This window comes from Pyrus communis, chromosome 6 (assembly GCF_041283825.1).
Source record: "Pyrus communis isolate YQ-2024b chromosome 6, ASM4128382v1, whole genome shotgun sequence".
In the NCBI taxonomy this organism is placed as follows: domain Eukaryota; kingdom Viridiplantae; phylum Streptophyta; class Magnoliopsida; order Rosales; family Rosaceae; genus Pyrus; species Pyrus communis.
Window position 1 is genome coordinate 4,239,764 of NC_142570.1, and position 22,616 is coordinate 4,262,379.

General features: G+C 37.4%; 4 protein-coding genes and 1 long non-coding RNA gene across 5 annotated transcripts; 4 read left to right on the top strand and 1 right to left on the bottom strand.

Annotated features, from left to right (window-relative positions):
- Positions 1–5,976, top strand: LOC137710521 (putative boron transporter 2). Its single transcript, XM_068449564.2, has 12 exons — positions 1–1,744; positions 1,918–2,000; positions 2,111–2,303; positions 2,398–2,536; positions 2,774–2,939; positions 3,120–3,286; positions 3,429–3,602; positions 3,698–3,793; positions 4,103–4,240; positions 4,326–4,645; positions 4,934–5,204; positions 5,455–5,976. The coding sequence occupies exons 1-12, from the start codon at positions 1,641–1,643 to the stop codon at positions 5,611–5,613; spliced, it is 2,010 nt and encodes a 669-aa protein (XP_068305665.2). The 5' UTR covers positions 1–1,640; the 3' UTR covers positions 5,614–5,976.
- A 1,186-nt stretch (positions 5,977–7,162) lies between these two features.
- LOC137711363 (GDSL esterase/lipase At5g62930) lies at positions 7,163–9,429 on the top strand. Its single transcript, XM_068450591.2, has 6 exons — positions 7,163–7,400; positions 7,480–7,557; positions 7,985–8,125; positions 8,345–8,421; positions 8,544–8,708; positions 9,008–9,429. Exons 1-6 carry the CDS (start codon positions 7,302–7,304, stop codon positions 9,174–9,176), a joined length of 729 nt encoding a protein of 242 aa, XP_068306692.2. The 5' UTR covers positions 7,163–7,301; the 3' UTR covers positions 9,177–9,429.
- Positions 9,430–10,641: 1,212 nt separating this feature from the next.
- On the top strand, positions 10,642–12,635 carry LOC137709926 (transcription factor MYB98-like). Its single transcript, XM_068448908.2, has 3 exons — positions 10,642–11,312; positions 11,426–11,552; positions 11,982–12,635. The coding sequence occupies exons 1-3, from the start codon at positions 10,642–10,644 to the stop codon at positions 12,633–12,635; spliced, it is 1,452 nt and encodes a 483-aa protein (XP_068305009.2).
- A 1,418-nt stretch (positions 12,636–14,053) lies between these two features.
- LOC137710459 (triose phosphate/phosphate translocator, non-green plastid, chloroplastic) lies at positions 14,054–18,243 on the bottom strand. The gene is made up of 9 exons (XM_068449481.2): positions 17,617–18,243; positions 16,873–16,995; positions 16,630–16,782; positions 16,314–16,399; positions 16,083–16,167; positions 15,599–15,718; positions 15,438–15,506; positions 14,633–14,762; positions 14,054–14,496 (listed from the first exon to the last, which is right to left on the bottom strand). The coding sequence occupies exons 1-9, from the start codon at positions 18,007–18,009 to the stop codon at positions 14,420–14,422; spliced, it is 1,236 nt and encodes a 411-aa protein (XP_068305582.2). The 5' UTR covers positions 18,010–18,243; the 3' UTR covers positions 14,054–14,419.
- A 1,919-nt stretch (positions 18,244–20,162) lies between these two features.
- Positions 20,163–22,616, top strand: LOC148696132 (uncharacterized). Its single transcript, XR_015963822.1, has 2 exons — positions 20,163–20,364; positions 22,362–22,616. It is a non-coding gene; the product is annotated as an uncharacterized LOC148696132 (long non-coding RNA).

Sequence of the window (22,616 nt, forward strand, 5' to 3'; positions counted from 1 at the left end):
ACCGACTACATTCATAAAAGATATACATAAGCACAAACGATAGTGGTTTTGTTATACAGTAGAAATTGCACAGATGTTATCGATAATTGAGGACGAATTTTAAATTTGTATAAATTACACGATATTAATTAGGATTGGTTAAAAAGTCTTTGAGTCTTCTTATATGAAAAATTTGAACCATCGTGTCAAAGCGATCAGCTTATCCCTTAAAGAGAAGCTATACTTCAATGCAACATAACAGTGTTGCAAATATTTTTAATACCGTTCAATTACTGTTATTTTACCATTGATGAACGAATTTATTTTTTATTGCATTTCCCACTCTCTCTCTCAGCTCATCATGTAGTCTGTATATAATCCAATGCTAAGAGAGCGAGAGTCGTACATTTCTAGTCACCTAGCACTGTCTTAGTCAAGAGAAAATCCTTTCACTCCAGATTTTTTTTTTACGAAAATCCCTTCTAATTCTCTCGCATTTGCCATTTACTCCCTCAGAAATCAGTAGCTACTGTTCTGAGCACATTGGTGTCTCACTCTCTCTGCGCCTTTCTGCCATTTTTATACAGAAAACTCTGCTACCTCCCAGGTGATGTAGCTGCAAGCTTACACATCGTCTGTGAGTTCTGAATTTTCTGTGCTTTTTTTGCTCCACTCCCAAAAGGCAAAGGGTTTTTCTTGAATAATGTAATCTCGAGTAAAGTTTTCTTCTTTGTTATATTCGCTATTTGGTTGCCCATTTGCTCAAAAGGGTTCTAAATTATCTGTAATTTCAGTGATGGGATTTCGCTAATCTTGCTGCATAGAATTCCTTTGTCCAGTTTTTTTTTTCCAAATTTTGAGTCTTTTGTTTTGTTCTATCGTAAAAAAGAAGCATTTTCTTTTGTTTTGTGAGTGCCCATTTGCTTAAAATTGTTCTAAACTATTCCAAATGCTGTTTATGATGATGGGTTTTCGCTAATTTGCTTGTTCTTTCTCTGAAACCCTCAAAGTCTGAAACTTGATTGCGATTTTCGCCAGTTAAAGCTCGCAAATTTGTACCAAATATCTGGTGTTTTAGCATTTATATGCACCTGCCTTTTCTGATAAGAGAAGGGATGGATCTCAGCTTTGTCCAAGTGTACCGCTAGTAGTGTGACTTGAGCACATGGGAAATGCTGGCTCATTTCGATAATTTTCGAACTTCCTGATCGATTCACAGTGAATTTGATTCGCTAATCCTTGTCTGGTACAAGATATGGAATCTAAGTAGCTCAATTTGCCAACTGGTTCTTTTGTTCCTCATAGAAATATATACCACATTCTCTATTGATTCCTTGAAATGTAAATTTCACACTTCGTGTATCTGTTCATTCATATATAGACCTCATTAAGGGTCTATCATACTGCAAAAATCCAATGACTCAACACTTTTCTTTCCCGCTTGTTTTTCACCTTCGAAGCTCTATGACGGTCAAGAAATCTTTCTCTGTCTGCCCGTAACATCGTACGTTTTATTTATATCCTAAAGCAACCTTAGAAACCATATTGGCCTCTCGAGTCCCTTGTTTGGATCTGAACTTTAACGACCTGCTTTCTTGTCACTCAAACAAGAACTAGAAAAGTTTCCATTTTCTTCTTGTTTCCAAAGTATTGGACATATTATGGAAGAAACATTTGTTCCCTTTCGCGGGATAAAGAATGACCTCAAGGGGAGACTTCTGTGCTACAAACAGGATTGGACTGGTGGTTTACGCGCGGGAATCAGGTTCGTATTTCTCATTTTTATATCACAAAAACAGGATACTTTTATGTTTCTAATGAAAATCATCTGATAAGCATCTCAGCTTAGGAAGCTTTTTGTCCAAACAATATTTCATATTGGCACTTCTGTATTGTACCTTACTCAAGTTATTATGACCATTATCTTCTTTTGTGTAGGATCTTGGCGCCAACAACATATATATTCTTTGCTTCAGCAATTCCAGTTATCTCATTTGGGGAACAGCTCGAAAGAAATACAAGTTGAACAATACCCTTTTATTTTTCCTTCCCTTTTGACTGTCGTGTCCTCTTAGAATTTTTCTTCTGGAGTTAATTTTCTGAAAAGTGCTGTATTTATGTATATTTACAGATGGAAGCTTGACTGCAGTACAGACTCTTGCATCCACATCACTTTGTGGCATTATCCACTCAATTGTTGGAGGGCAGCCCCTGCTTATACTAGGGGTGGCTGAGCCAACGGTATTGATGTATACATTTATGTTCAACTTTGCTAAGGACCGGAAGGATTTGGGGCAGGAACTCTTCTTAGCCTGGACTGGATGGTTATCTCTAGAACACACTGGAAATCTTAACATTACAAAGCAATTGATTTTCTGATGAAACTGAACATTTTTTTCCCATGGTATGGGTATCTAGGGTATGTATGTGGACAGCCCTTTTGCTATTCTTGCTGGCGGTTCTGGGTGCGTGCTCTATTATAAATAGGTTTACGCGTGTTGCTGGTGAATTGTTTGGTCTGCTAATTGCAATGCTTTTTATGCAGCAGGCCATAAGGGTGAGTTTTCTTTATAATCCTTTACTATTAATTTATCAATCTTAATGTTGTATACTAGAGTTTTAAACCTTTTGAGATTTAATTATACATGAATTCCAAAAGGATATCTCAATTTAATAATTTCTGGGGTGGTGTTATTTTCGGGAACAAAAAGATTATATTTCCAGGATCTCTATACTTCTATGCTCTAGAACTGTTCTCTTCATTTTGAATTCAACTTATGAAACCATTCTACAGGGACTTGTGGAGGAATTTGGCATACCCGAGAGGGAAAATCTTAATCAGACTGCACTCCAACCTTCTTGGCGGTTTGGCAATGGAATGTTTGCACTAGTTCTGTCATTTGGCCTGCTTTTAACTGCATTGAGAAGCCGTAAAGCTAGATCCTGGCGTTATGGAACAGGTACGTGGAATTTGCTTTTGAGCTTTAGTAAGAAGTTGAAAGATCAAATCATGTTCATTTATAATGCATCTCTATTTCTCTTATGAAAGGTTTAATTGAATCTCTGAGAATGGTCAGTTTTGTACGTCTACTGTGTCAACTATATATCTTAGAAACATTCCTGTCTGGCAAATGTTATAGGTTGGCTACGGGGATTAATTACGGATTATGGAGTTCCATTTATGGTGCTTGTTTGGACTGCTGTTTCTTACATACCAGTAAATGATGTCCCTAGAGGAATCCCAAGACGACTGTTCAGTCCAAACCCATGGTCTCCTGGTGCATACTCAAACTGGACAGTTATCAAGGTGAGATTGTAGAGATTATTTTCCGAACACTTTGTACAACACTTCCATGACATCTAAGCCTTACATCCAACTGGATGTTGCCAAATTTGTGCTTTCTTTCCTTTAAATCCCAGCTACCTACTCATGTTGTTTAATTGTCCAGGAGATGATGAATGTACCTCCATTATATATAGTTGGAGCATTTATACCAGCAACTATGATCGCTGTGCTCTACTACTTTGATCACAGTGTTGCATCTCAACTTGCCCAACAGAAGGAATTTAATCTAAAGAAACCGGCTTCATATCATTATGACCTTCTTCTTCTGGGTTTTCTGGTAAGCTGCTTCCAGGCCAGCTAAATTGAGATAGAGATTTTACCTACTCATATATCTTGAAAGTTCTCCTTTAAATTCTGATTATTTGCTTCCAGGTCATGTTATGTGGGCTTATTGGCATTCCCCCTTCCAATGGAGTAATCCCACAATCTCCTATGCATACAAAAAGCTTAGCTACTCTAAAACATCAGGTAGTTTAGTTTTCTGCATAGTGAGAGTTAGCTTGTCTTTTAAATAGCGGAATGTTCACTCACAAGATTTTGATAAGCATACGAGCTTGCGTGAATTAGTGTCTTTTGGAGACATTTGATGGGTCAATATATGGATATTAGGACTCTTGATACTTGCTTCTCACGCTGCTACTATTGATTCTCGCTGAGAGGACATCTCTTAGTCATTCTTCTGCTTCCCTTTCGAGTGTGTTTATGCAATAGTGAATACTTTATTGTGATTTTAATATGTTAATTAATAGAGTGGATCGGTTCTTTTCTGTGGAATAGCTTTTGCGGAATAAGCTTGCATCAACAGCTCGAAATAGCATACGCAAAAATTCAAGTTTGAGTGATTTATACCAAAGCATGAAAGATACATACAACGGAATGCAGACTCCACTAGCCTACCAACTTCCATCTGCTTTGGTAAATCTATCTACTACATTATTCATGATTGATACAAAAGTTTATATCTTTTATCCTTCTGCTTTAAAATCTGTCATTCGAACAGGGACTAAAAGAGCTGAAGGAATCCACAGTCCAATTGGCCTCTAGTGCTGGCTACATTGATGCCCCTGTTGATGAGACTCTTTTCGATGTGGAGAAGGATATTGACGATCTTCTGCCCATTGAAGTAAAAGAGCAACGTCTCAGCAATCTGCTTCAATCATTGATGGCTGGTTGTTGTGTAGCTGCTATGCCTGTTTTGAAGAAAATCCCAACATCAGTTCTTTGGGGTTATTTTGCTTTCATGGCGATTGAAAGCTTGCCTGGAAATCAATTTTGGGAGAGGATATTGTTTCTTTTCACTGCTCCAAGTCGAAGATACAAGTAAGTTGGTACTTTCCCTTGTAATGTAACAATGATTCTTTCACTAAATACTCTTCCGCATATTGCATATTGGAAATTATACCACATGGTTTGCTTCAGAATTTCTAGATACGAGTGCATGGAAACATGTTTTAGAATCTTAAAATTTAACTTCCTCAGACTTAAATATTACCGTTTTTCTTTATCTAGATCATGACTTGTATTTTCAAAGCGTTTTTCTTTATCTAGATCATGACTAGTATTATCTTTGAAGAATTGTCAAATGGTAACCATCATCCATCTTGCTAGGGTGCTGGAGAAGAATCATGAAACCTTTCTTGAGACAGTGCCTTTTAAAACAATTGTGGCCTTCACAATGTTCCAGACGGCTTACTTGCTTTTGTGTTTTGGCTTGACATGGATCCCGATCGCTGGGGTGCTATTCCCATTGTTGATCATGCTTCTAGTCCCGGTGCGGCAGTATTTTCTCCCCAAGTTTTTCAAAAGAGCTCACCTTCAAGACCTGGATGCTGCAGAATATGAGGAAGCCCCTTCCATCACTCTCAACCTGTCCCTTGAAGTGAGTTATCTAAATCCTTTCATTCAGTTCATACATGAAAAAATTGTGAACATCTTGAATTCTATATCACGAAAACAAACCAGAGTTGGACCTTGAGTTTCGATCAGAGGGGTGTATAAATCCAAAGTTTGGATCAGATTAGAACTTGTGCTATTCGGATTCTATCCTATTAAAGTGCTTATAGAAAGCCTTCATTAGCTTATCTTTTAGAAATTCTTGTGCCGATGCTGATGTTTTCTATGCATGACAGGATCTAGATCTTCAATCAAGAACCACTAACATTGACGGTGGGGAGATGCTTGACGAAATTATCACAAGAAGCCGTGGTGAGATCCGCCACACTCACAGTCCAAAAACATCAAGTTTGACCCCTACTCCTCCAGAAGGTAGCCCGCGGATGTCACAGTGAGTGTTCAGCCCCCGTTTAAATGGACTGAGAGGAGAAAGAAGCCCCCCTACTGAGCGGACAGGATTTGAAACAACACAGGCTTCTGGACGAAGCTTTCATGGTTCTTCAAGCTAAAGTTGCGACTCTGGTGAGATTATTCTTGGCAATGGTCTCGAGAGGTTATGTACTAAGTTTATGTGTAACGAAGTGTCATCTTTTTTCGTGTGTTTCTAACTTTTCGTGATAATGTACGATGTTTATCATTGTTCTTGTCTCTCGATTATCTGGTGGGCAGAGAAGATGATTACAATAATGCAGGAGCTGTAATAATTTTCTCATTCAAACTGAATGCGAACTGTGCAGTCTATCTCAATATTTCCGAAAGTTCATAGCAGCGTCTTCTTTCAATCATTTGGTTTTCAGTTTTCCGAAGTAAAAAACACTGAATCCGTTGTATTCACCAATCCTTACCGCAAAACTCAGGCATCGTCTGTCTGAATACTTGAGACTTGAACCGCTCGTTTGGTGCCTAGGATTGAACTGAATATTCTCGGAATCCGCTTCTATTCTTATCATGTACCACTCCAAACCTTTGATTGATATTTGATGGCGATGAGAAACAGATTGCATAAATACTCGATGGATGATGATGATCTAGGATTTGCATTAAATGGTGGAATATTGCATGCTTACTCTCCACTGGAAATGGTTTGGAGTATCTCCCCAAGTGGCCTTTTAGTTTTGTAAGCTTATCTTCCACTCAGTTTTATGGTACGGATTAAGATTTTTAACCCACTTTTGGGGACCCAGCAACCCAGCATTCATACCTAACTAAAGTTTCCCATGAAGATGTCACCTTTGTTTAAGGGTCACTTTACAGCCACTCAAAGCTAATGTAAAACTAGTGACACTTTCAATGTGTAAGCACCTGATTCGAACAAAAAATCTCGTGTGCATGTTGTTTTTTTTCTTTGTCACATTGAAGAGAATTCAAACATATTCTAGTCTTAATTCGTTACCGCACCTTCTTTCATCACTTTAAGTACCTCAAGAATGTTATTACGGGAATGTGAAATCAATCACATCACTAGTGTGCAATAATAATCAACCCACTCAACATTTATTCTTAACGTGGGGTAAGAGGTTAGTAGATTATGAAAAACATGAAAGAGATAGAGCGGTATTAGAAATTTAATTAGTACCTTAAGAATTAACAAACAATTTAGAATGCATTCTTGACGCAGCACGAAATACAGGATTACAAGCATAATTCCTTAAATAACCAGAAGTTTGGAATCCACCAGTTTGATAGAAATTTCAGACGATTGTTTGATTAAATATTGAATTGATGATTACAATGAACTAGAAATAATATGGTTCAAATTCGTTTTTGACGAGAATCAAACCTAAAACCTCTCATTTACAAATAAAAAAAAATACCACTTAACCGTAGTACTAAGTATCATTTTCTTTTATCTTCTCCTACGTCACTTCTGTTGGTGCAGCACATTGGTATATTCTTGTATGGAAAATGACTAATAAAGCCATAGACCGTCCAAGATGCCAAATCGACAAAGAACAATGCTTTTATTTGGTCCGTGTTAAGAAACGAGTTGTCGTTTTACGTACGAAAACAAGAGTCTCAACCGTCAACCGAACGAGTCAACAGTAAAAAGCGTAGGAGCAGGGAGGAAGAAGAAGCAAGAACGATGAGGCCTGAGATCGTGTTGTTCGGAGACTCAATCACCGAACAATCCTTCCAATCGGGTGGCTGGGGCGCCGCTCTAGCTGATTCTTACTCCCGCAAGGTCTCTCTCTCTCTCTCTCTCTCTAACTGTTATGGTGGATCAGTAAATGTTGGTAAGTTTTGGTGATGGGGTTTGATAGGCCGATGTAAAAGTTCGTGGGTATGGCGGGTACAACACGAGGTGGGCATTGTTCTTGCTGCAGCACCTCTTTCCTCTGGTAAATTCTTTTCTGCATTCTCTGCAATTTTTACTGCATCCTTTTCAAAGGTAAAAGCTTTTCTGGTTTGTTGGCATTGGAATTGCATTTATAGGGTTTTATTCTATTTAGTTTTTTGTTAATTAAATTGGGTTTTTGTTCGATTTCTTGCTCGTATTGATTTACGTTTCTCATTGTGCATTTGATTTCAGAAAGTCAATGTCTTTGTTTGCTAGTATTTGATAGTATTGCTGATGAATCAAGTTGTCTTGTTGAGATGTTAGATTGGATATGTGATAGTATGCATATGACTGAGGGAAAAAATGATGATTTTGGAGGTGTTTGCGAAAATCGTAGAAGTGATGGCCGCGATATGTGATAAAAGGATAGGATTGGATTGATGTGGAAACGTTTATGGAAGTGACCGTATCCCAATGTGAATGTGCAGGATTCTGATAAACCTCCTGCAGCTGCCACGATTTTCTTTGGGGCCAATGACGCGGCTATTTTAGGCAGAACAAGCGAGCGGCAACATGTTCCTCTTGAAGAGTACAAGGAGAATCTCAGAAAAACTGTTCTTCATCTGAAGGTTCAAATTTGTTTACCTTTCTTATGAATATTTTAGTTTTTCCAATTCAGTCTTCATCCTTATTGTTTGATAGATGCTATTTTAAACTTGTATAAGATCGACATCGTGGGTAATTTACTTTTGGAAGGACCAAAGGAGCTATAACTACCAATGGTATAAGGTTGATAACCCAACTTCTACCACTGCAAGCATGGGCTCATGTCGGGGTTTTGATTGCAGGAGTGTTCCCCCACCATTTTGATTGTGCTTATTACTCCACCGCCTGTTGACGAGGATGGGCGTAATGAATATGCACAGTATGATTTATTCTTCTCGTTTCAAAATTTACTACACACACATAATTGTCTTCTTGTTGCTCTTCGCAACGTTCATGTGATCGGTACCTATAACATTTTGATTGTGTAATTGGGTTTCACAGATCTTTATATGGTAAGGATGCTAGGGAACTTCCAGAAAGGACGAATGAAGTGACAGGAGTTTATGCAAAGAAGTGCATTGAGCTAGCTGAAGAAATGGGTCTCCGCTCCATCAATCTTTGGTCCACATTGCAGGAAACAGAGGGTTGGCAGAAGAAATTTCTAAGGTTTGCTATCTTTGAAGCTTCAACTTGTACAGTTTATGAAACAATTTAGCATCAAGTGGTTGCAACCAGATCTTCCCTTGCAAAAGAAGCACTATTTACTGATTAATGCCTTGGATTTTGCCATAATAGTCAGATCAAGATCATCTAAATGAATTTTCTGATCGTTAGAATGGGGATCGAAGTTATATGAAGATAAATATACTCTAATTTAGTCCTCGAACTACTTAATTTACATCTTTTAAGTGTTTGACAGTGAGAGATTGAATAATCTGTCTTAATCCATTTTTCTTCCGTTGCAGTGACGGGTTACACCTAACACCAGAAGGCAATGATGTTGTCCACCAAGAAGTCGTCAAAGTTTTCACCGAAGCATGGTTTTCTGCCGCGGAAATGCCTTATGATTTCCCTCACCACTCAGAAATTGACGGGAAGAACCCTGAGAAAGCTTTCCAGCAACGATGCATATAACTAAAACTTTCGATTGCTTCAAGTTTTACAATTTTTCAGAGTCAAAAGCTATTTTGGCAACTTGAAACTTTTTTCCCCTCCGAAACACATCGCTTCCTTTGGAGACATGACATAGAGAAGTGTCATCCTTTTTTTCCCTATCTGCTTGATTAGTATGTACGACAAAATTCTCTACGGGAAACTTGGCACTTTTTTCCATTTCTTGTTCATTCAAGATTGTAAGAGTGAAATCTATTTTGTATTCGGAGATTGAGTTGTGGGTTGCTTGGCATTTTGTCTTTGGTACGAGCGATATTGGGGATGATGGATCCGAACAGAGGACCTCGGGTGCAACGTAAATGCTCTTAGGGAAATAATTCTCGAACTTCATTTTTCTTCCCTGCTTATGTCCTTGATTCTCCTTTGATTTATTCAGTCTGAGGGGGGGCTTAGAACAAAATGGAAGAATGCAGAAAGAGAAAACATGAGCGCAAAAGGGTATTTCCCAGCTCTTTTATATCTTTCATTAAGTGTGACATTCCGAATTTTAAGTTTTAAATTTTAAATTCTAAATTTAATGAACAACAGTTAAGCAAAAGAGGCAATAAAAATGCTTGGCGTTATGCAAACCATTACAATTAACAGTGGCGATTAAGTCTAATAAATTTGACAGCTTCTGAGAGTGAAGTCTTTCTTAACGACTTTTACTAAATTAACTTCATTGATTAGAGTAAAACCGAGTTTTACTCTCAAGTTTGTCCTAATTGACTTTTACTTTCTTTGACCATAAACCAAAAGATAGGAACAAAATAAAGGCTCATTTGGAAAGTGCTTTTAAAATGATGGAAAACACTTTCAATTAGAGTGCTTTTAGAGCCAATCCTTAGTAAAAATGCAAGTGAATCATAGAAAAACACCTAAACTGGTGCTTCTTGCAGGAAGCACTCAAGTGCTTTTGGAACCCAAAAACAATTCACCAAAAACGATTTCAGTCATTTTAAAAGCACTTCCAAACAAGCCATAAATAAGGAAAATGAAATTCACATAACAATTTTTTGCTTCTGCACACCCTTGTTAATTTTGTTCATTAATTCTCCATTAAGGTAGTGTTTAAGATGAGAAAACGGGGTGCCAAAATCATTTCCGACTGAATAAACCTTACATAACGCCATTACAATACTTAAGACTCCAGTTAATAGATTTAATTACAGTCGGGATGATAACAAATTAAAGAGAAATTTATAGGACCCAAAATTTGAGACCAACAAAGAATCACTTGTGGCAAAAGTATGTAAATTTAGCTACGGCAACCAACCCTGACCGTTGGATGAAGCAAGATCAACGGTCAGGATCTATCCTTACAATAAATGCATTTCCTCCTCCACCTATTAAGCAAACAAAAGTACAACGGTGACAGCTCCCAAAACAGAAGCTGCCCCATTTTTTCACTACTAAACCCGAACGCATTTTGCTTAGAGCATCTCTAATGGAGCCCAACAAGCTCAGAAAAAAACTCGTCTCCCAAATCCACGTTCCATTGCTCGCGCCGGAAACCTATGTCAAATCTTATGCTATGAAAGATGAGTTTCTCTTTGAAACATCTTCGTCTTCAAAGAGAAGCTACAATTACCTTCAAGATTTTCACCACCTTGATCATCAATTTCATGTCAATGTCTCCTCTTCAAACCCTATGTTTGGGACCCACACCCCATGTTTTGATCCGTACAGCGACACATCCTACCCGTACGATCAAAATTCATCACATCAAGATGTGAACTTTTACGAATGTAAGCCTCTAAATGTTGCAGAAAACAATGGGGGACATGGCCAAGTTTTGGACAACTTCCAAGGTGGATCCTACTTGAATTTCCCAACTCATCACAGATCATCAAATCCGTTTGATCATGTGGTGGGAACTTCATCTCATAGGAGAGCAATTAATTTCCTGCCGTTGGATTGCACTCAAGATATTATACCCATGAATTTTTCGGTGCCGGATGAGGTCTCCGGCATAAACAATGCAGACCAAACTCGGTACCACAGAAAATTTGGGATGAATGGTAAAAGCGAAGTTACCGGAGTAACAAGGGGGTCAACGGTGAAAGGTCCAAAGAAGTCAAATCTGGTCAAGGGTCAATGGACAACCGAGGAAGATAGGTAAAAACTGAAAGATTTCACCAACAAAAAAAGTAAAAACTGAAAGAAATAAAACTTAAACTGCATTTTGGGTTGTTTAAGGTCTCTAATGATGTCAAATTTGTGTTAAACAGGCTCTTAATTCAACTTGTTGAGCAATTTGGAGTCAGGAAATGGTCTCACATTGCTCAGATGTTGCCTGGGAGAATTGGGAAGCAATGTAGGGAGAGATGGCATAACCACCTAAGGCCTGACATCAAGGTATTCGATAATTGACTGACTTATGATGGTTTGGGATTGTTTCTGGAAGAGCGAAAAACGCTTTATAACAGCCAAAAGTACTTTAGATTATGTTTGCTGAAAATTTAGAAGTGCTTATGTTACCCCGGAATCACTTCCAAGTGTGTTTTCATGAAGTATTTGTATTTGGAGGAAAAGCACTAATGAGCACAAGTGTTCTATAAAGAAGAAATCGCAAACATGAATGATCATTATAAAACTAGACATGCTAATTACGTGAATATTGCTTTTGGGTTTGCAGTTCACTTGACGAGTAATGCTACATGAATCATGCGTACATTCATGTATGGTTGTGTAGCGTGACATTACTAATAGTTAGTAGCGTAGTAACGTCGTGGTACAAATCTGATACAATAAGAAGTGATGCAAATGGTTTTATTTGTTTTGCAGAAGGATACATGGAGTGAGGAGGAGGACAAGACACTGATACAAGCTCATGCAGATATAGGAAACAAGTGGGCAGAAATTGCAAAGAGACTGCCCGGAAGGACTGAAAACTCCATCAAAAACCACTGGAACGCAACGAAAAGGCGACAATATTCCAAGCGAAAATGTCGATCAAAGCACCCTAGGGGCTCCATTTTGCAGGAATACATCAAGAGCTTAAACCTAGACTCGGCAAGCAACAGCACAGGGAGGCAGCGAAAGAACAGTTCAGCTAGCAACAACAACGGTGGCGGCACCAGCACCAAAGCAGCTGCAGCTACGTATCAGCAGCCACAAACCAACGTGGGACTTTTGTACGCAAATGATCAGTTGGTTCCGAGCTACAACTATTTCAATGAGGACCCCGATTTTTGTTTCGACGAGAACATCTTCGAGGAAGGGTGTAGCATCGATTCTCTGCTCGATGACATCCCTTGCGCTGCTGCTGTTGGTGAGAAGAACAGTAACTTTGATGGTAAAAATGAGATTGATTATGATCATGTTGATGAGGGTAATTTTGATGAGAAGGATTTTGAGATGGAGATGCAAGTGGATTTGGAGAGTAATGAAGTGAAGAAGGAGATGGATTTGGTGGAGATGATTTCTCAAGTGAACTAATTATGCTGAAGTTTCATAGAGTTATATATATTTAATATAAATTTTGAAGAAAGAGAGAGGGATGCAATTGGCTTTGAAGTCGATCGAGTTTTAGTTATCAGGGAAGTGTAGTACGGTAAAATTTTGAATGTAACAGCAAGTATATTTCCATTTTTCTCATCGCATGATGATCATATGATGAGAGATAGAGAGAAATGGACATATCATGATTACACGGTTTTATTACAATAACCTAATACGCAGGTTAGTATATGGTTTATGATTAATGAATAATGGATATGTGAGTTTATTCATAATATACGTACTCTCGCTGATAGCTTATGTATCCGTTAATGTTTTAAAAGGCGAAGGCATGAGTGAGGTGTTTCATGTATAACCCCGCCTGCCTAGGCGAAAATTTTGATATGTGCATGAGACCTAAATTTGTTAATATATTATATAAAACATCTAAAAATATATAATACTTTGTAAAATAAACATTCATTATCATTCAAAAGTGCACAAATAAAAAGATACTTATCTATCTATCTATCTTGTATATGAGAAAAAAATAAAAAGTAAACAGAAAGAAAGATAGTAGGGTAATAAATGTCAGCAAAGTGGACTCAGTTTAAGTTTTAAAATAAAAAGAATCCAGATTTCTGCAACTAAAAGAAAAAAGAATGTCAATCAAAAACTTCAGACGCCCCTCGACCACGCCTACCTTCACTGGGCATAGACAATTTCATGGTCGCCCCGCCTTTGAAGCCACCTAGGCACGTCTTGGGACGTGTTTTTTTAAACACCAGTATGTGTAAAGGGTTTTGAATGCATCACCTACGTGTTCTTGCAGTTGCTAATAATGCTTTTACTTACTAATTAAGTAGGGTTTTAGAGTGTTATAGTTGTTTTAGACCAACTTGAACATTGTGCCGATCTAGGCATGCCGTGACGTGCAAGCATGATTAGGTCACATAATCCCAATGCACATTGATTTGTGTTGCCCAAGTCCGACAGTTATTTGGCGATCGATAATTTGAAGTATTCCAACCCACATTGATTTGCATGGAAGAGGATCCTCTCCGGATCTTTTTATGGAGATCTTAGGAATTTTTACATTCTAGTCGTTCATTGTATATTATATGGTCAATTTTCGTTAGATATTATTTATGTTTAATTTTAAATAAAATTTTCAAAATAATTTCTAATAGCACGATATACGATGAATAACTAGGATGTAAAAATCCCTAAAATCCTCAAAATTTGAATCCGGATGGTATCAAAATCCAATTTTTACGACTAATACAAGTTTCGGTCTTAGAATTTTTGACCAAATGTGCAATGAAATATTCAATCAATCGTATCCGATAGTGAAACAAACTTTGTATACCGATGATGAGTTGCATTTGGAAAAAGGAAAGCTATTTCAAGAGATCAACTTTCAAGTGTGACGGTCACATTGTCACAAAATATGTATACATACACTTACTGTTGTCCTACCATCACCACCACCTTCTTCAATGGTTAATCCTTTTTCGGGGTTACGTTCTACACCCAAATGGTGAACCCCTAGAAAAATTCGATTACAACTTGAAACGAGAAGAACGGAGGATATGATACTTCTCGTCACATCATGTGGTCCAGAAAAATATGAAATTCTAAAACAAAAACAAAAATACAAGAAAAAAGCAACATGAAAATATTAAGAGCCCGACCACTAATTAGGTTCCCCTGCCTGACCCACAATTAAACTGCAATTTTTCATCCAACTCCAACAGCAAAGAGCAAAATCTCATTGCGCTACTTCAAGCGCTCTTCGGCTTGGATTTAATACGCTTCACCCTTGAATATAGGAAAACTCCGGTAAGCGCCACTCCGGTGCCTGCATTACATTGAAACAAGATTATATATACTTTCGTATCAAGAAACGTTTCTTGTAACTAAAGTCAGTATCCAGCATACAGAATCAATTTTTACATCCTTGGGAAATGAAAATCAAGCAGTACAAGTAATATTACCGAGAGCGTTAATAGGTGAAACGGGTGTCCTGAAGAAGAGAACAGAGCTCACAATAACCACCACACGCTTCACGCAATTACCCACAGAATGAGTAACAGGTGATACCCTCTGCAATATCATGTACGAAACCTGCATTGTTCACCAATGGTCAGCAATTTACACGAGTAAGCTGCAGAAAACAAGAGGAAGCACCCCTATGTTTAGGAAAATCGAGCATCAAACAGGAAGGTTCCAAATACAGTTAATACACTTCTCTAAGTTCTAACTATTCCTCGCATATTTTGCACCCTGAAATTTTTCGATCTGATTTAGTAATTTTACTCTTTTTTAATGCAGAGTACAAATTTATTTTATCCTAAGGTGGCTACAAATTTATTTTATCCTAAGGTGGCTCCTCAACCCCATCCCATTCCCAGTTTTAGAACCCACAAAAGGAAAAACAAAATCGAAATCGAAATTTGAGGTCAGCACAAGCACGATCATTACAGGATTTCAAGAAAGTTCATAAACAATCATTGAAGAAAACATAAAAGGTGAGCAGTTAAGTTTGGGGCATGAACAAGCTAAGAAGAATTTTCTGGTTAATTTGACTTGACAAGAGATTGAAAGTATTGCACATACTATTAAACGATATTTTAAATGTGACTTTCCGTTACCGAAAAATACTTTTTCAGTACTTGAGGACAAGTATGTTGAACATCAACAATGAACTCAATGCTATAAACAAAAGCTCATGAGAAGCCCAGAAAAATCGATAAATAAATGAAAGGGATATTAAACCACAAAACCAGATAAAAGTCTAACCTGCTGATACGCGTGGAAGCAGAGTGCAGCAATGAAAGACCTAATATATAATTGTTTTACATTCAGACCCTGTAATTGGAGAGAAAGAGTTAATCAATTTCAAGTATAATCTACAATGACTCTGTCGCAATGCAAGCTTTAGCTCGTAAAAAGATACTCACAGCAGATTGCAGGACTGCTGGAGTAAATTTCACCCCTTCCATGAAGATACCCACAGGAGTTAACAAGAAAAAGGACATGACTGTTATAATTGAGAAGAGTGTAATGTTGTCCATATTTGCCTGCTCAAAACAAACTGCTGGTTACGAATGCCATCAAAGACAAATGAGAAACATAGAAGAAGTAAACATGTGTATCTATTCAGTCCATGAGTCTGGTTCTCAGGTGGCCTGATTCATGGTCACCCACCCTTGGATTTGATATCAAGAAATGGGATTAAAACATTAAAAGCATGTCCATTTATTCTTCACCCTTGATATCAAATCCAAGGGTGAGTAACCGTGCATTCCTTGGCCACTATGTGATCTGGAGGACATTTCTTTTCAGTTCATTTTCTTACCAATCAGAAATTACCACCTCACTACCACTACAACAATAACCAACACAATAGTACTTCTGACATAAAATATGGAAAACATATATTACCTCTTTCTTAACCATGACCTTTTTGCTAAGGACGTTACGAGATTGGTTTGTCAAGTTGGAAGCCATAGCACTCCAAAATCCAGCCCTGTTCACAAACAAAACGATGATTATATCAAATAAACTTTAATGCATGCACAAAATTCTTGATTGATCAATCATCAATCAAATCTAGATGTTGTGACTCTTTGTCTCTGTTTTCGGCATTATTTTGAATTTACCGTGATTTCTTACCAATTAAATGAGACCTCAGTAATTGATGCCAGTCCCACTCCACCAACGATTGGTATCAATGAAGCAACCACCCATGGAGTGGGTATCTATATAAGCATCAAGACATATAAGATAAATTGGGCAAAAAAATTGGGAATCAATTGAAAAATAGAAGCCATAAAATCCTACAATTGGATACATAGTCTTCTGAATTCAAACAAGTTTTGGAATTTATCATTTGCACTAAACTAAAAACTGCAGTCAACGTACGCACAATAAAGAATTTTAAAATAGCATATAGACAGATAAAGGGGCAAAACTATATGAAAATCCTTACCTCCCCGAGAAACATGGCTGAGAGGATAACTGAGAAAAATGGTTCACTAGCTTTGATTGTGTGAGTAAACGAGACAGCCACTTTCCCAAGACTCATATTAGTAAAAAGGTTACCCAAAGTATGCACAATCGCCAGTGGAAGAATTGCTGCGAGCTGTTGACAAGTTGCTTAAAATAAGAATCACTTAAATGGAAATCAATAACCCATATATCTGACCCTCGACTTAATCAAACTAGTATGTACCTGTGCACCACTAACTCTCGGTTTCTTGTACAGATTCAAACCCCACATAAGCAGAACAAGCACAGTCCCAACAGCAAATTGTATTCCAGTGACAGTTACTGGGTATGGGAACACCTTCAAGACCTGTAAAGAGAAGTTTCCTTAATCAAATACTCCCTAAATTGCTTGTAATCAAACATAATGTACTCCTATCTTGATCCTTATATTTCGGACTGTTCAAATTTTTATTGAATTGGAGTAGATTGCATGAAGCTTTACATTCCCTTTTTATCACCTTAAAATTACATCTCCTTCTATTCAGTTAATGAATAAAATGCACATTTTACGGGGTTTGTTTAGAACTACATTTTAAAATAACTGAAAACGCTTTTAAAAAAAAAAAAAAATTGTAAAAGCACTCTACTTTGAAAGTGATTGATGCATGAAGCAATAAAGTGTTTTTTTTTTTAAATTCACTTACTTTTTGATTGGTTCTAAAAATATTTTTCATTAAAAACGCTTTCAACCATTTTAAGAGTTACCTCAAAAGCGTTTTCAACCTCTTTATATTCAAAAAATAAATTCGAGCAGACTTCCTGTAAAGTAAATTCCGCCAAACCAAACAGAATCTACCCAAAAAAACTAAAGGATTCTAACAATGCATTTTCACTAAAAGCAGACAAACTCACAGCAATCACTCATTTAGCAATTAAGAACACAAGAAATCCAATAAGTAGAAGCAGAAGCAAAATACGCAAAAACTACCTGCTTGTTGTAGATATTGAACCAGATGTTGAAGAGGAACCAGAGGCCAAACAACGCCCCGAGCTCAAGCGTTTTGAACAAGCTGCTTCCAGATTCAGTGCTCTCTTCGGCGGTCTCCGCAGTGGCCCGAACCTCAAAACGCTTCGTTCCGGCATCGGAATCGACTAACGGTACGGACGTCCACGGCCTGAGCTTGAAATCAGAGGAAGACGATGACAGAGACCAGGATCGGTGCGGCAGAGAAGCGGAGAGCGCATCATTGAAATTGTGCGGCTTCGAGGAGGCCGAAATGCGTATCGGATCGAACCTAGAGTTCACGGCGGGGCTCGCCGACGGCCTCCGAGGCTTCGGAAGGCGGAGGGGCGGCGTGAGAGTGAAGGTAGCGCTCTGCATTTTCGATGCTCAGAAATGGAGTCTAAGAGCGAGATGCAGAGAGAGAGAGGGAGGAGAGAGAGGGAGAAGGAAGGAAGGCCTCGAGGAGTCCGTCGACGGATCGAGATTTTAGGTTGACGAGGAGCGCAGTGCGTGTATGTAAAACGGAAACGAAAAATTAAAATCTCAATAAATATAATAAATACAGCGGAATCGGTATTTTTCCGAAATTTCGGAATCTCGGGTGTTATCTTCTTTTATATTATGCGGTCAATTTTCGTTAAGAATTATTTATATTTAATTTAAAATAATTTATGATCGCGATAAACGAATATAAATTTAAAAATATTTAGGATCCTTACAAAAAGGATCAGAAGAAGATCCTCATTCTTACCGTGCGTCGTTTTGAATTTCCTTTTTTATTATTTTTCGTATTTATGGAGATTTTTTAATTTCTATGGAAATTCGATTTATTGGTAGGTGAAGGGCATTTGCTTTTAAATAGTTTTATTTTTTATGTTTTTTAATTTCCTTTTATGCAATTTATGTGTCTTTTTCTTAATTTTTATGACGTTGGCTTGCTTTAAGAAAAATAAAAATTGGATGGGGCCTAGTAATTGACATTTTGGTGGGGGTGGGCGGCTTGGAAATTAATATTTGATTTTCAATCTTTTATCGTGGGAAAGTTTTTTGTATCGAAAACTTTTGGGTAGTGACTTCAACACATTTGTTAATTTTGACAGTTGAGGTTGCTCTTTCGAGAAATTTTTAGTTGTAACAGGGACATAGATGATACATCACATGTTTTTATGTAAGTGATGGAAAATTTTAATTTTTAAATTATTAATCTTTTAATTTTAGTTGTAACGGTCATACTTGAAAATCTCTCATTCCACTGGACTGGCAAACTCTGAATCTGCAAATTTCATATCTACCAAGGGAGGAATAAACCATCTCTCCCGACTATCAAAACACGCATCTTGCTCACTCATATTTATTACAAAATTAGAGAAATCTGTATAAAGTGAAAAAATAAGCGTGAAAATTATTTCTTAAAATTTTAAGGCGTACTTGAAATACAGTCATATATTGGTATTAATTAACATGTTGATGCTTAAGAATTAAAATGCTTCCACATCCCTTCTCTCCTCCCAAGTTTCCATTTTCCCGTCCACATACATAGTTATACTTCTTTCTCCTTTGTTTCCAGTCCACCCCACTTTGTCGTAATATGATGGCCAACAAGTCTAATTTATCATATTATAGCATTAATACAGATATCATAATATCAATAGATTTTTTAGTGTGTTGGGCACATGGCTCAGGGGCTGAAAGTTTTAAAAAAAAATCTCAACCAATTGTATTATGACACTTATATACTAAGCCGTGTTCCTGGCACATTACGAAATTTCTCTATAATATCAATACAATATCATGTAACAGTGTTTCAGTTACACCAAAAAGTGAAAACTTTATATTTTCTAACAACCAACAATGCCTAGTGGAGACAAGTGTTTTGATGGGTGGAATTGTTGTGGTGAAAGGAGTCATGATGAGAAGGACAAATTTGAGAGTACCACTTGCCAAGTACTTGTCATACCAAACCTTGTTGGTTGGAGACTTTGACCGCCTCCTTTGAGCTTTGGAATGGCTAATACCAATTTCACTGTCATACTAATGTGTCTTATAGGTAATTCTTTGTTCTAAGTTGAATGAGCAACTTGACTTTTTTTTAATCAAAAGTTTAGAGGTTTGGTTACTTTCACCATCAACGTTAGGGCATACTCATGAGTCTATGACTTTGAGTTGGAAGGACTTACGCGTGGTATCTAACTGTCCATTGTTAATAGTATGGATTTACGTAGGAAATTATAGATTGTGAATCAACAAGGATTGTTGGCAGTGAGACTCGAACCTTAGTAGGGCGTCACACAAAGTAAAGACTTTACCAATTGAGTCAACCCTCGTTTACTTGATTTGAGTAACATTCATTGATCATGGACTTGGATCTTCCAACTATTTAGTTCGTTCAAGTCTTCTACCTTTCCACCACTATGGTAAAGGGTCATGTGATCCTTTAATGGAGGATAATTTCGTAAAATTGCCTCACCCACCACTTGGGTCACTAGCCCCACCTTTTTGCTAATACCTTTTTCCTCTTTGGTGACACATTTTCCTTCTTTGGTTAGAGAGATGTGAAAAGGCTAAGGCTTGGCAATGGGGATTTTGGCAAGAGAGATTCAGTTCTACTTAGATTAGGACTCTAAATATGAATTTCGTGAAGGATCATTGAACTTTTGTGGATTGTGAGAAAATTTTAGTGACCTATAAGCATGTCCGAGAAATTTCGCAAATCTGGAAAGCCTTCAAAATATGGTGAGTATTATGTATCTTCTTTCCATGATTTTTTTTATACTTTTGATGTTTCCAATAGCCCTTCTTCATACCTATGATATCTGGTGGTGGGGTTTGTGTAGTTTGAGATGGTGAGGGGTTAGGGTAGGTGATGAATATATGCACTGTTGTGGTCTTGTTCCCTTTCTTTTGTCATTTTGTATTAAAGATTGCATAGTTTTACTGATTTGGAGTTATTCAATGACATTGGAATGGTTGTTATTGTGTATTTTTATTGTTTTAGTCTTTAGTGTATGGCATGGACTAAGGGTTTTGATCGTTGGATTTACTAATTGACTTATATTTAGAGGTTCAAAAACTAATTGACCATTGGATTTACTAATGTATTAAGCAATATTTTACAGCTAATCCTGATAAATTCACATATAAAATTTATCATGAGGGTCAGATTCGCATGAAGGGAAATAAATAACATTACAGTGGAGGTGAAATTATATACTTAGATTGGGTTTTTGGTGACTGCCAGTTCTTGGTTAAGTGTCATAACACAGCAAAGGAATTGGGGTACAAGGTGAAGTTGAGCCACTATAAAAAGTTGCAATTCAACGACTAATGCCCAATTCAACGACTAATGCACAGTGAAGTTTTATGAAAGGGCAGTATCCATATCAAATTTTGGCAGTAGCAAGCATTGATGGCAACAATGGGATGTTCCCAATTGCTTATGCAGTTGTGGAAGTTGAAAATCAGAGTACATGGGAGTGATTTTTGGGGATTTTAATAGATGATTTGAGTATGGAGAATTCAGCAACATATGCCTTCATTACAGACAAGCAGAATAGGTTAGGGAATGCAATTCAACGACTAATGCCCAATGCAGAGCATAGGCATTATGTGAGGCATTTGTATAATAACTTCAAGAAAAATTACAGTGGTCTTGCCTTGAAACAAACTTTGTGGGAAGCAGCAAGAGCTACAACCATTCCTTGGAGGCAAGACATCATGGATAACCTGCAACAAGAAAAAAAAGATGCTTGGGACTGGTTACATGCTAAACCAACATATAATTGGAGTAGGTCACATTTTAGGACATATTACAAATGTGACATCTTACTTAACAACTTGTGTGAAGCTTTCAATGCATCAATTGTCAAGGCAAGGGACGAGCCAATTTTGACAATGTTGCAAATCATAAGAAAGAACATGACAATGAGGATGGTAAATAAAAGAGTTGCTGACTTGAAATGGAAAGGATCTGTGGGGCCAATAATTGAGAAAATTATTGAAAAATTCAAGTATGAAAGTGGGCATTGCATTGCATATCTAGCTTGAGATACGAAATATCAAGTCTAAGACCTTTTTGGAAGAGAGTTTGCAATTGGCTTGGGTGCTAAAACTTGTTCTTGGAGGAGATGGGATCTTTATGGAATCTCGTCCTCATGCTATTGCCTGTATTTTGAGGAAGGGACAAGATGTTGCCCTGTATGTTGATGACTGTTACAAGCAAGCAACATACCTAAGAGCTTATGCATCGGTTATTTCACCACTACCTGGCCAAGATCAATTGGACAAGCCTAGTAATGAAACCGCCAAAATTGATCCTCCCATTTACAATAAGCAAATTGGAAGGCCAAAGAAAAAGAGGACTAAAGATCTTGGTGAAGAGCCCCCAATTACCCAATTACAAGTCATGAAGGGAAGAAGTTGAAAATATGGATTTATAACAAGCCATATGCATGTAGGTCATGTGGACAAGAAGGCCATACTTCCAAGAAATGTGGAAAGCAACAAAATCAAGCATCTACTAGTCAATCCACTCAGGGAGTAACTCAATCTATTAACAACAAGCCTACATCAACTTAAACAAGACTTGTATGTGTGAAGTTTGAAGAGTATAAATCTTTGTATTTTTTTTAATTGTAATAAGGTATGTGGAAGATGCGGAATGTGTGGCCTAATTCGTTTTTATTTTCAATTTTTATAGTGTGAAGTTGTGTATTGATATCTTGAGTATGTAGGTGGGAAGGGGCAGCGGAGTGGTTAGAGGAAGAGCCATGGGAAGAGGTACATGTAGAGAAAGAGGCATGGTTTCAAGTTCACAACCCACCATTCCACCAATTCAACATGTTCAGTCAACCCAAGGATTTGGTGCAAAGAGAGGAAAGCCATGGAAGCCTTGAAGGATTTGGTGAAAATTTGGCAGCTTAGTTGTGTTTTTAAAGTCTTTGAAAACTATCTAAATATTTAAGGTTTTTTGTTTTTGCATTCGAAAA